Source organism: Rhincodon typus, chromosome 1 (assembly GCF_021869965.1).
Source record: "Rhincodon typus isolate 14 chromosome 1, sRhiTyp1.1, whole genome shotgun sequence".
Taxonomy (NCBI): Eukaryota; Metazoa; Chordata; class Chondrichthyes; order Orectolobiformes; family Rhincodontidae; genus Rhincodon; species Rhincodon typus.
In genome coordinates, this window is record NC_063332.1 from 142,582,637 (window position 1) to 142,596,047 (window position 13,411).

At 40.1% G+C, this 13,411-nt stretch overlaps 1 protein-coding gene across 5 annotated transcripts in view; it reads left to right on the forward strand.

Annotated features, from left to right (window-relative positions):
* Positions 1 to 13,411, forward strand: part of idua (alpha-L-iduronidase) — a 208,306-nt gene that overhangs the window by 58,719 nt on the left and 136,176 nt on the right. The window contains exon 1 of one of the 5 annotated variants that reach the window (XM_048595989.1): positions 1,297 to 1,896. The exons of 2 other annotated variants lie outside the window; for them this stretch is intronic. In XM_048595989.1, coding sequence (XP_048451946.1) covers positions 1,889 to 1,896 — 8 coding nt within the window. In that variant the 5' untranslated portion in view covers positions 1,297 to 1,888. Of the gene's footprint in view, positions 1 to 1,296; positions 1,897 to 13,411 lie in introns of those variants that run through there. 2 more of the 5 variants (XM_048595983.1, XM_048595972.1) reach the window with 2 other exon arrangements.

The window sequence follows — 13,411 nt, forward strand, 5'->3', positions numbered from 1 at the left end:
GATGAATGTAGAGAGGCTATATAAATTAAAGGGCACATTATTAAAGGGGCTGTGGGATCAGAGAGACCTGAAGATACGTGCACACATTATGTTGAGCAGGGCAGTTAAAAAAAGAGATCTAAAAGACATTTTAGATTCTGTGCATTACAAGTAGGAGCATGGAAACAGATTTCTGTCTTTAATGGATGTGGAAATAGATCCAGAAAGGTGAAATGTTGAAGTTTCATTATGGTAAAAATTGATTTTTCTCTCTTTCCAACATTGCACTGTTTTTGTGGCTTTGAGGCAGGTCTGAAAGGCCTTGGGTTGTGACCCCATGTGTATCTGTTATGAAGCCAGGGTTATCGTCGTTAGGCCCCTAGGAAATATCAGCGTGATCCTGCTAATACAACTTTTTGTAAAAGTTGTGTGCTGATACAACTTTTGAAAGCCCAACAAAACCTACGAAGTTGGAGAATTTTTGGCCACACAGGAACAGCAACTGCAACTTAAAAAGGGTATCATCTTTGCTTTTTTTTTAAGTTTCAGTTTATATTTTCCAGAATCTGTTGTTACAATTGAGCACATTGAGTGCTTAACTCAATTTCAAAAGTTTAAGGACCTTCGCTCCAATCATCTCAACAGGGAGTTAGATCCACCTTTTGATTGACAGTTCTAAGAGTCTTTTAAAGGCTTACCTATCTCTGATGTGATAAATTGTTTCGTGTTTCTTTTACAACAAATTGACCTCTTAAAGGGATTTATAATTTAAATGGCTTTTATGAATAAGACTTGTTTTCTATATGACATAGTTTTGAATGGCTGCTTGTATTAATTTGTTGGATGTTTGTTTTTAATAACTATTTCAAAGATATCCTGATAGCTGCCAATAGTGGACACTGAGTTTTTCATGGATGAACTGATGCAGGGTTGGTGTTGAGTAATGTTGTGGAGGTGGAAGTAAGCTGTCTTGGTTTGGGACAGATATATGATTGGAAATGCTTATCTCAGTATCAGTTAGAGTACCAAACAGTCTGATTCAGCTCAAATAGTTGTCACGAAGAAGGATGACGTTGGTAGCTCTGGAATGATATTTGTGGTAGGAACCAGAGAAAGGCTTCAGTCTTTCTGGGATTTAGGTGGAAGATAATTCTACTCATCCAGTACCAGGTATCAAATATAAGTAGTGTGACAAATATAAGTCAATAGAAGAGTCAAATGCGGTATGTGTTAGAGCTGTGTGTTACTAGCATACATCTAAATTCTGATGCTGTGTTTGCAGATGTTGCCCACAAGGGTCAGAATGTTGATGCCAGCAGGAAACAGATTAAGGATAGATCCTTGGGATCTCCAGAGGTCACTGTCCTGGGACCATTTGAAGATGACTTTCTGGCTATAACTCTAGATAAGTATGGAACTATGCTATGACTGTACCATCCAACTGGAAGATAGAGAATGATGCTGAAGGAAGATGACATGGCCAACTGTGTCAAATAGGTCAACAGGATGAGGAAGGACAGTTTACCATTGTTGCAGTCTCATAGAATCTCAATTGTTACTTTAAACAATCATGTTTCTTTACTGCGGTGTACTGGAAACATGATTGGAGTTATTCACTATTGAGTTATGGAAACGATGGCCGTAGATTTATGAGATGACTACATATTCAAGAACCTTCAAGAATTGTAACCTGTTTCTGGAGAATTGTCTCCTTACAAAGAAGAAAAATAGAAAAACATCTTGACTTGTTTCGTCAGTTCACTAAGCAACAAAGTTTCCTTTAAGCTGTATAGATATTCTACATGTGATACAGCAGGAGACAAACAGGCCACACTTAAGAGGTTCCTTTAAGGCATGTGGGGCTGTGCATCAACCATAAAGCGACTTTACGTCGTAGAGAAATTAAGGAATGCATTGGTACGCATGTATTTAGGTGACCTTGTAACTGCACATTATCACTTCCAATATTATTGCTTAAACAGAATCAGAGCTGGATAATATCATAGAGTCATAGACCACGGAAACAGACTCTTCGGTCCAACTAGTCCATGTTGACCATAACCCAGACTTAACTAATTCCACTCGTCTGCCCTTGGTCCATACTCCTCTAAACATTTCCAATTCATGTACTTATCCCAATGCATCCACCACTTCGTCTGGAGGCTCATTTCACAGACAAACCACTTTCTGTGTTTTAAAAAAAATCCCCTCATGTCCTTTTTAAATCTTTCTGCTGTCACTTTAAAAATATGCTCCCAGATTTGAAATCCCCCATCCTAATGAAAAGACACCCATCATTCACCTTATCTATACCCATCGTTATTTTATAAACCTCTAAGTCACCTCTCAACCTCCTATGCTCCAGCGAAAAATGTCTCAGCTTATCTAACCTCTCCTTAGAACTCAAACCTTCTATACCAGGCAATATCCTGGTATATCTTTTCTGAACCCTCTCTAGCTTAATAATGTCCTTCCTATAACAGGTTGATCAGAACTGCACACAGTACTCCAGAAGAAGCCTCACCAACATCCTGTATAACCTCAACATAATGTCCCAATTCCTATAATCAAAGGTCTGAGCAATCCAGCTGCTTCAAGGAAGTCTCCAAGGAAGCATTTTTATACTGAAGTTTTAAACCTTTTCTTCAGGTGCTGATCGAGACGTGGGCCTAACCACTGATTGTTTGATTTAATTAATGAGATTGACAACTTGATAAGAAGGGTAAAATGTGGAAAAAACGAGTAACACAAGTTCAAGGCAGTGTAAAATCAGCAAAAACATGCAAGTGAGGAAGAGCATGGAAACAAGTGAATACATGCAATCATATGTATTGTTATCTATTATTTAAGCTGTGTTAATGCAGTATATTCTCTGAACTCTGATGTGTTGGTGCTGTACATTCTCTGAATTCTGTAGCTTATCTAATTATAACTAAACCTAATTATAACTAAACCAAATTATACATTCGAGGAAAGTAGTGGATGAGTATTGTCTTCCTTTTTATTGTGGAGACTGTTGTTTTATCTCTTTGTAAACTGAGACAAACAAAACTAAAGGTAGACATGAAAGTTGAACACTGATCTTTAATGGAGGCTTCTTCCTACTGCTGCCAACAATGTTGCTCACTGTGCAGACTAACTAAGATGTGTACTGCTCAAATGACATTGTATCTATTCCTGTCCTGGTGCCGATTCATGGCTGCTATGGCTGAGGCAAGTTTGGGTTCCTGGCAGCTTCTGCGTCCGCATCCAACGCGGGCCAGTGTGGTACCCGACGGAATTGGAGGCAAGGTCCAGTGAGGTCTCATAGTGGCAAGGGCATCAGTGGAGATGAGATGGTGCTGTAGTGTGGCAACTTTTGTTCCGGTGGTGGTGGCACAGCAAGGGGGATTCATGCCTTGCCACAACGCCATGGTCCACGGTGGAGCCGTGTAAAGTTGAGCACTTTTTTTCTTGTTTTCTTCCCCACTTTTCCGCCGTCATATTTTATGTTTTGGTTTATTTTTGTGTGTTTTAAGATGGTGCCAGAGAATGGTGACACTATACAATAGTTTTTACAAAATAGACATGACAATATATAAATAAATCAAACTTCATTCATCAATAAGCACATTATCACAATAGTGAGAATAGCATTTTACTTTATTTGCACTAGTGTTGTCACAAAGCATTGCCTAGATTATGACTAACGCCAGTACTATTTCTATCCTTTTCTTCTCTCAGCAACTTAAGATGTGAACTGTGTGAGTGACTGTGTGCTGCCAGACATTAAAATACTTTCTAAAAAAAAAATTCCACCTTATCCAATTTCTCTGTCCTCTTCAACGTAACATTGGCAGCAATCTTTAGAAAAGTTAGATACAAGGTATATTAACTTTAGGTAATATCTTGCCTCTCAATCACCACAAGAGTTTTCCTTTTTGGTCCTTAATTGACCCTACCCTTCCTTTGACCATCTTTTTACTTATATATATGTTTGTAAATCACTTCAGTATTCTGCTTTATGAAATCTGATAATCTCTTTTTAGATATTCTCTTTGTTTTATTTTTGTTTACTTTATTTTCTATTCACCTTTGCACTTTTCGATTTCTCCCTGAATCTCACATTTGATGTTTATCTTCACTGTCGTTTTTCTCCTTTATTTTAATTCCAGTGTCTTTACTTATTTAGGGAATTCTAGCTTTGGGTTTCTTTTCTTATCCCATCATAAGGATGTTTTTGCTTTATATCAAACTATCTACCCTTGGAATATCTCCCCATGAGAAAACAGCACAGTGGCTTAGTGGTTAGCACTGCTGCCTCACAGTCCCAAAGACCTGGGTTCAGTTCCAGCCTTGGGTGACTATTTGTGGAGTTTGCACATTCTCCCTGTGTCTGCGTGGGTTTCCTCTAGGTGCTCCAGTTTCCTCCCACAGTCCAAAGATATGCAGGTGAGGTGGACTGGCCATGCTAAATTGCCCATAGTGTCCAAAGATGTGTAAATTGGGTGGATTACCATGGGAAATGCAGAGTTGTAGGGTAAGGGGTTGAGTCTGGGTGGGATGCTGTTCGGAGAGTCAGTGTGGACTTGTTGGGCCAAATGGCCTGTTTCCACACTATATGGATTCTATGATCTTCTATGAACTAATATTTGAGTAGCCTGTTATAGCCACAAGATTCTTAAAGCCCTTTACAATGAATGGAATGATTTCGTTTTTATGTAGGAAAATACAGCTGCCACTTGAAACACAGAAAATTGGAAGAATTTCCCAGTTCTTTGGTGTATTGGGATCTGTAATGTCCAATGTAGAACAAAACTCTCATGTAATATCGCTTTTGGACCCTCCTCCAAAAACTACAGTAATCAGTTCTGTACTCAAGTGTTAGCTTGATTATGTCTAAATGCATTGTGGGCTTTGACCCTTAAATTACATTGCTTTGAATGTAGTATAAAATTGAAAGCTGGCTAATAAATAACTTTACCACTTTTTGTTCCAACACTTTAAAAGTTCAGCATGTAGGTGTCAATTAAGTAACATTCTATAGTATAGTACAGTTCTTATCAAAAATAAGAGTTATTGCTTGTTGATTACGACAGAGTCAGCTAATCTTGACAAAGTTCTATTTTAGATTCAGAAGTTCAAGGATTCAAAGGAAAGGTTTCTATGCACCATTTTAATTGGCCAATCAAAGTCCCAGTAGAAAGGGTAATTAAGGACTTTAACCTAATAAATCAGGGGAAAGGCTCAGCATTCATCAATGGAAAGATGTTGTTTTAACAGAAATGTAGTTATATCAGGGAAAGGCATAATTAAGGTCAAGAACTTGAAACGAATCTGGCTTTTGCATTTCAATCAGTAGTCTCCTCCCTAACTGATTAAAGATTCAACTAGAGGCGACTAGTTTTTGGGTTGTTATCCTTCTACTTATAAATTCTGTGTCATATACCCTCTCTTTCACACTACGCCTGAGGAAGGAGATGAGCTCTGAAAGCTTGTGTTTTCAAAAAGACTTGTTGGACTATAACCTGGTAGCGTGTGATTCTTGACCTTGTCCACCCCAGTCCAACACTGCCATCTCCATATCATAAATAACTAAAATAATTAGCAGGAGTGGTGAGTAGTAGAAAGGTTAAGTTACATAATGAGATTAAGATAGTGGAACGCAACAAGTGATAAATCTCTTACCCAAATACATGATTTATATGCTGAAGTATTCAGGATAACGTGATGACCATTATAATGGTACAGCTGTTGGGTGATCGTGATATTAAATTAAATGTTCCACTTTAAAAGATTCTCAGCATTGTGAATGCCTTTGGAAAATAGTTGACATGGGCAAGGCCAGAAATTTTTGCGCATCCCTAATTGACCTTGAAAAGGTGGTGATGAATCTACTTTTTTACCTGCTGCAAGTGATCTGGTGTAAGTCCTGTCACACAGTGCAGTTAAGAATGACTTATAGGATTTTGACAATTAGGGAATGACAGTGTTAGTTCCAAGTCAGGGTAGTACTTGGCTTGGAGAACTACCAGATGGTGGTTTTGCCATATGCCTACCGCCTTTGCTTTTCTAGGTGGTATTGGATTATGTGATTGTGATTTTGGATTATGCTGTTATTGGAGGCTTGATGAATTACTGCAGTGCACATTATGCATGAGTCGCACCGCTGCCTCTGTGTGTCAGTGACTGAGACAGTGAATGTTTAAAGTAGTAGCTGAGATACTGATCAAGCAAGCTATTTTGTCCTGAATGGTGCTGAGTTTATTGGATGTAATTGGAGATGTAATCTTCCAGGAAAGTGGAAGGATATTCCATCACAACAATTTCAATTAAATATTGAATAAAGTAACTAAAAAATTAATTGAAACCCAATAATAATGGCAGGATAATTAATGTCATGGCTGCAACCTGTGAGAGCTCCTGGATGCCGGTGTGATCCAAGGCAGACTCATCTGCAACATGTTTTTGAAGCTTGAGCGGCTTTTAGGAGCATGAGACTGATATATAGCCTCTGAGAGACAAGCGGGAAGGGAAGTTACCTCAAAGTTTTATTCTAGGAGGTAGTGATGCTCTTAGGATAGTGTCTCTGATAGAAGAGAATCCCTACAGTATGGAAGCAGGCCATTTGGCCCATCGCGTCAACATCAACCCTGTGGAGAGCATCCCATCCAGACCCACCCCATCTCTGTAACCCTACATTTCCCATGGCTAATCAACATAACCTACATGTCCCTGGACACTGTGGGTAATTTAGCATGGCCAATCCACCTAACTTGCACACTTATGGACTGTGGGAGGAAACCAGAGCACCCGGAGGAAACCCACGTAGACAGAGGGAAAACATGTAAACTCCACACAGACAGTTGTCCGAGGTCCCTGGTGCTGTGAGGCAGCAGCGCTAACCACTGAGTCACCATGCTGCCCTTTTTGGACATGTGATCAGGGAAGGGAGTGTGTGACTGTGAGTAAGGCCAGTAAAGTGATCCAGAGGGCACGAGCCTTGGACATTGCAAAAGGTTTGAGATTCTGTCAAGCTGTTTAGATATTGATGAAGGCAGCAGGGTGGATGAATTCAATGACCATGATATGGTGGTACAGGAAGCTATTCAAGTGCAGGGAGAAATAAGGAATGTAGTGATAGTTGGGGATAGTAGAGGGAGAAGGATTGATACTATACTGTGCAGCATAGAGCAAGATCCTGGATGGTTGTGTTGCTGTCCAGTGGCAGGGTTTGGGGCATCTACCCGGGACTGGGAAGGAATATACAGTTGGAGGAGAAGAATTCCATCATTGTGGTGCATGTAGGTACCAATGATATAAGCAGGACAAAGAAAGAGGTTCTGAATCATCAATATGCAAAGCTAGGTGCCAAATTAATAAGCAGAACTTCAAAGATATTATTTTCTGGATTATTAGTTGAACCACATACAAATTGGCTTAGAGTAAATAAAATTAGAGAACTGAACGTGTGGCTTAAAGGCTGGGGTGGAGTAAAAATGGGCTCTGGTTTGTCTGGCATTGCTGCCAGTTCTCGGGAAATGGGACACTTACCATTGGGACAGTCTATATTTGCAGTGTGCTCCAGACAGCACGGTGATTAGAAAAATCAGATGGGTAAAGGTAGCCTAGATGAGGAGTTAATAGAATTTTCATGGTAGTTTTTCAGAATAGCATTTTCTGGAGTAAGGGAACAAGCTCTACTGGTTCTGATACTGTGCAACGAGGTGGAATCAGTTAACAATATCATGGTGAATGTGCAGTTAGGTAGCAATGATTTTAATATGAGTGAATTTTACATTGTTTGAGAGACAAGAGTGTTCAAAAAGGGCAATTACGAGGGCATGAAGGCAAAGCTAGTTAAAGTGAACTGGACAAATTAGCTAAGTGATAATTCAACAGAGATGCAGATATTAAAGGGATATTTCAGGATACAGAAAATAGATACATTCCAATGAGAAAGGAACATTCCAAGTGGAGGACCCATGATCTGTGATTGACTGAAATGGTTAAATAATATACAAAATATGTAATTTTCTGATTGGCTAGATATAACGAGTGGTGTAGACCAGCATTTGTTTATTTTCTGTTCAAATGTTTATACAATTTCCCTTTGAAAGCCTTTGTGGCATCAGTTTGAGATAAAGTGGATTTGGAGAAGAAGCTGCTGGTTTTAACTTGTGGATTTTGAAACCTGTTTGGCCTACCAATTTACAATCATTATTGTCAAAGGGAGCGATATGCTAGAGGAGATCAAGTTTTGAAATGAATGCTGTGTATACAATGTAAAAAGTCTGGTTTTAGGAACAAGTATTTCTGCTTGTGCCGTTAATCCATTTGACATATACATATTTTAAAAACTTGTTCTTGAGATTTGGGTGTAACTAAGAAAGACAGCATCGGCATATGGCCAATCCCCAGTTGACTGTGAAGAGGATGATGCTAACCACCTTGAATCATTGCAGTCCATGTGGTGATAAGGAGATACTGGGAGAGATAAATTGGTCGACTTTGAGGAGTATCTCAGAAGGAAATGAGGTGGAGAATTTTCCAGAGAAAATTTCAGAGTTTGGGCCCTCAGGACTTGAAAGAACAGTCACTGGTGGTTGAGTGATTAAAATCTGGAAAACTCAAGCTAGTTGAATTATATGGATATCTGGGAGTGTTGCGTGGCTGGAGCAGATGTCAAGATAGCAATGATCACAGTCATGGAGGGATTTGGAAATGACGATGGGAGTTTTAAGTTTTAGTGCTCTCAACAGAAGCCTTTGTGGATCCTGAGCGATATGGTGCTGAGGTGGATGTAATAGTACAAGCAGCAAAGTGTTGGATCAGGGGAAGTTAACTTGGGAGGCCAGTTGGGAGTGTGTTCAGATAGTTAAGACTAAAAGTAACGGTGATGAGAGGAATGTGATTTGTATAAAACAAGTAGGTTCAGCAAGCAGTTAAAGAGGCAAACAGTTTGTTGGCCTACATTTCTTGAGGGTTTAAACACAGGAGCAAGGAAATCTCACTGCAGCTGTTGGTGAGACCATGCCTAGAGTATTGTGTGCAGTTTTAAACTCCTGACCTAAGAAAATATATACCATAGAGGGAGTGCAACACAGGTTCACTAGACTGATTCCGGGATGGCAGATTTGTCTTATGAGGAAAGATTGGTTTAACTAGGCATGTATTGGCTGGAGTTCAGAGGAATGGGGGTGTGGTTTCATTGAAATGTGTAAAAGTCTGACAGAGCTAGACAGTCTGGATGTGGGAATGATGTTTCCCCTGGTCAGGAAACCCAAAACAAGAAAACACAGGCTTAGGATACTCAATAGGCCATTTCAGACTATTTCTTCTCTCAGATGGTGATGAACCTGTAGAATTCTGTACTACAGAAGGCTCTTGAGCCAAAGTCACTATGTAGATTTAAGAAATATAACTTTCTAGGTAGTCAAGGGTATGGGGAGAGAGTAGGGATATGATGTTGAGATAGGTGATAAACCATGATCATGTTGAATGGCAGAGCAGGCTAAAATTGGCTAAATGACCTAATTCTATACCCAGAGATAGTCGGAACTGCAGATGCTGGAGAATCTGAGATAACAAGGTGTAGAGCTGGATGAACACAGCAGGCCAAGCAGCACCGGAGGAGCAGGAAGGCTGACGCTTCGGGCCTAGACCCATTCTATACCCAGTCTTTTTTCTATGTTTCACCCAGATAAGTGGGAAGTCTTCCATCACACTCCTGCCTTTTATTTTGCAATTGATGGACCTTTGTACATTTGTGGTGGGTGCTGGAAATTTCAAGAGTACAGTTTAGGGTGGTATTAAAACTATATGCATCGCTTGTTCCTATTCACATGGGATGTGGATAGTCAATATTATTCTTTGCATGCAACTAGCAAGATCCCACAAGAAGGAATTCCTCTGGGCGGTATATTTGGATACTGGGGTGTGCTGTGATCTAATGCTATCTCTCACAATCCTTGTAATTTTGTGTTTTGCCATGGTGTTAGTTAAATTCAAATTGAACTTAAAGATACTTGAATATTGTTTGTCTCATTATCATTTACAAGTCAGCAAGCTTGTTATAGCGAACAGCTATAATTCATTCATCAGCGCAGACTGGCTCTGCACAATTATGCTAGCAATGTAAACTCCTTTTTTTTAAAATTAGGGTTACAATTGAATCAATAACGATTCTTATGATACATTAATAGTGTCTCTACCTCTGAATCAGGACGACTGGATTCAAGTCCCATGTGCCCCAGAGGTGTGAATAACATTTGAACAGATTGATTAGAAAATATCTGGATCAGGAAGCCTAAGTTCAAGAGCCATCTGCTCCAGAAGTGTGTAATAACATCTCTGTGTATGTTGACTAGAAAATATCTAAATTGAATCAATTACTTTGATGGCACAGTTCAGCTTGTCACTAATCATTGTGCTGACATACATTTAATGGAATTTAGCAACTTCTCTTAATCAGACTGCCCATAATGTGAACTTGTAGTCAACATTCACATTGGTTAGACAATTATGTAATTTGACAACAAATAGTTGAATCCAACACGAGACTATAGCGATTATAAAGAGTAACCTACAGAGAATGATAATGAAGTTAGGTTTGCATGAGTATTTTAAGTATAAAGGGAGCCTTCACTGGTATGCTTTACGACTTCAGGCACTGCTGTTCCTTATTCCTAATGGCCCTGTGCTACTCCTTATGCGTATTAGTTTGTTAACCGTGATTTTTAACATTCCATGCTCCTGATCACAAGTGGCATCAGTGGAAGTCTGATAGAATAGGCCTTGTTGGATCCTTTGGTAATTGAAATTGGCTCCTTCTGCAATTACGGTTGCCAGACATTCTAGCAGTGCTGCAATTTCCATGATTCTGTAAAGAAAGAAAGAATATAGTGGAAGCAGGTCATCTCCAGTTGGTCCTTATTACTGTTTGCTTTTTCATATTGCTTTAATCAGTGTCCAGTGTTTCCATCAGCCTTTCTTTTCCATATCCACACATTCAAGTGTTGCTGGCTGTCAGGATCTTATAAAGTCCATGCCAGTGAAGTCCTAAGCTTGGTTTTGTAAGTAGGATCTGCCAATTCCTTGATCCTGTTTTATCCAAATTCAAACACTAACAATGTGCACACAAAAAATCCACTTGTTTTGCACACAGATAGAAAAGAGTAGCACGTGCACCTAAGGGAAGGAAAACAAACTCCTTTAAAATCACATACAAAACAAACCACAGAGGGTATAAGTGATGTAGACACTGCCATACAAACAAATGCAGCTGGAAGTGCTCCTTCCCTGTTTAGTCTCTGATTGTCTTCCTGTCATACCAGAACAGGACAAAGAAATCGTTTCAGCGGTGTTACAAATTCAGCAATCACTTTTTACTGTCAGTCATTGGTGGGTATTCTGAACTATTTGATCTGTCCCCTCCTGTCTGAGGCTCATAGCCCACGATACCCAGGTCTTCGTTTCATCCACGATGCCTTGAGCCATTCTTCTCCTCCTCTGCTAAAGCTGAATAAGCTTTTCAGCTTCAGGTGACCAGGACAACTTATTCTCTTATGTCTCATCAAAAACATGTGGTGATACCTTTTGATCAATCTGGAAAGTGATCGTATGGCTGTTGTCCTTGTATTAGTTTTCCCATCCCTAAGGCTACCTTCTCCACTTCCTTGCGATTGAAAAGAATTACACGTTCATTTTCTAACACTCTCAAAACCCTGTTGTCTGTCCTGGGTACAGAGCCATTTTTTCCCAAGAGCAAAATTGATCCCTTACTTTCAAAACTACTAATAATTCTGTCACATAATGAATGGGCCCTAGTCTGTTACTCTGACTGTAAAACTTTGTAGATGGCCTTCATTTCCATTCTCCCTCTTTCCCTCTCACCAAAAACCACCACCACCACTCCCTTTGCTGGGTATCTCACCAGATGCTTTCCTTTTCCAATAGAACTCCAGGATTTCTTTCAATTCTTTTCCTTTATTTTATCTATTCATTTTGTTCTCTTGTCCACCAAAAATTTAGTTATTAATCCCTTGGGTCCCCAAGTGAAGGTGTTATTTCTTGGTATGTCACTGCAATCCCACTGATCACCACCTTAAGTTTCTTACTCCTATTCTCATGGTCATACTTTGTCTCTTGTCTCTTGTCCTTGCCCTATGATAATTCTTAATCCTGTCACACAGTGTCTCTTGATCTAAGGTAGACAAGTCCCCAGGGCCCGATGGGATATACCCCAGAATACTGAGAGAGGCAAGAGAGGAAATTGCTGGGGCCTTGAGAGAAATCTTTGTATCCTCACTGGCTACAGGGGAGGTCCCAGAAGTTTGGAGAATAACCAGTGTTTTTCCTTTGTTTAAGAAGGGTGACAGGGATAATCCAGCTAATTACAGGCCGGTGAGCCTTACGTCAGTGGTACAGAAGTTATTGGAGAGGATTCTTCAAGACAGGATTTACTCTCACTTGGAAATAAGTGGGCGCGGTAGCGAGAGACAACATGGTTTTTGTGAAGGGGAGGTCGTGTCTCACTAACTTGATTGAGCTTTTTGAGGAAGTGACGAAGATGAAAGTAGGACAGTGGATGTTGTCTGCATGGGCTTCAGTAAGGCCTTTGACAAGGTCCCTCATGGCAGACTGATACAGAAGGTAAAGTTGCATGGGGTCAGAGATGAGATTGCAGGATAGATAAGAAAACTGGCTCAGTCATAGAAGACAGAGGGTAGCAGTGGAGGGGTGCATTTCTAAATGGAGGGCTGTGACTAGTGGCGTTCCTCAGGGATCAGTGTTGCGACCTTTGTTATTTGTAATATGTATAAATGATTTGGAGAAAAATGTAACTGGTTTGATTAGTAAGTTTGCAGATGACACAAAGGTTGGTGGAATTGTGGATAGCGATGAGGACTGTCAGAGGATACAGCAGGATTATAGATCAGTTGGTGACTTGGACAGAGAGATGGCAGATGGAGTTTAATCTGGAAAAATGTGAGGTAATGCATTGTGGAACGTCCAGTGCAAATGGAAAATATACAGTAAATGGCAGAACCCTTAAGAATACTGATAGGCAGAGGGATCTGGGTGTACAGATACATAGGTCACTGAAAGTAGCAACACAGCTGGAGAAGATAATCAACAAGGCATACAGCATGCTTGCCTTCCTCGGCCGGGGCATCGAGTTTAAAAATTGGCAGCCAATGTTGCAGGTTTGTTGCAGCTTTATAGAACCTTGGTTGGACCACATTTGGAGTATCGTGTTCAATTTTGGTTGCCACACTACCAGAAGAAGGATGTGGTGGCTTTGGAGAGGGTACAGAAAAGATTTACCAGGGTGTTGCCTGGTATGGAGGCATTAGCTATGAGGAAAGGTTGGAGAAACTTGGGTTGTTCTCACTGGAACAACGGAGGTTGAGGGGTGACCAGATAGAGGTCTACAAGATTATGAAGGGCA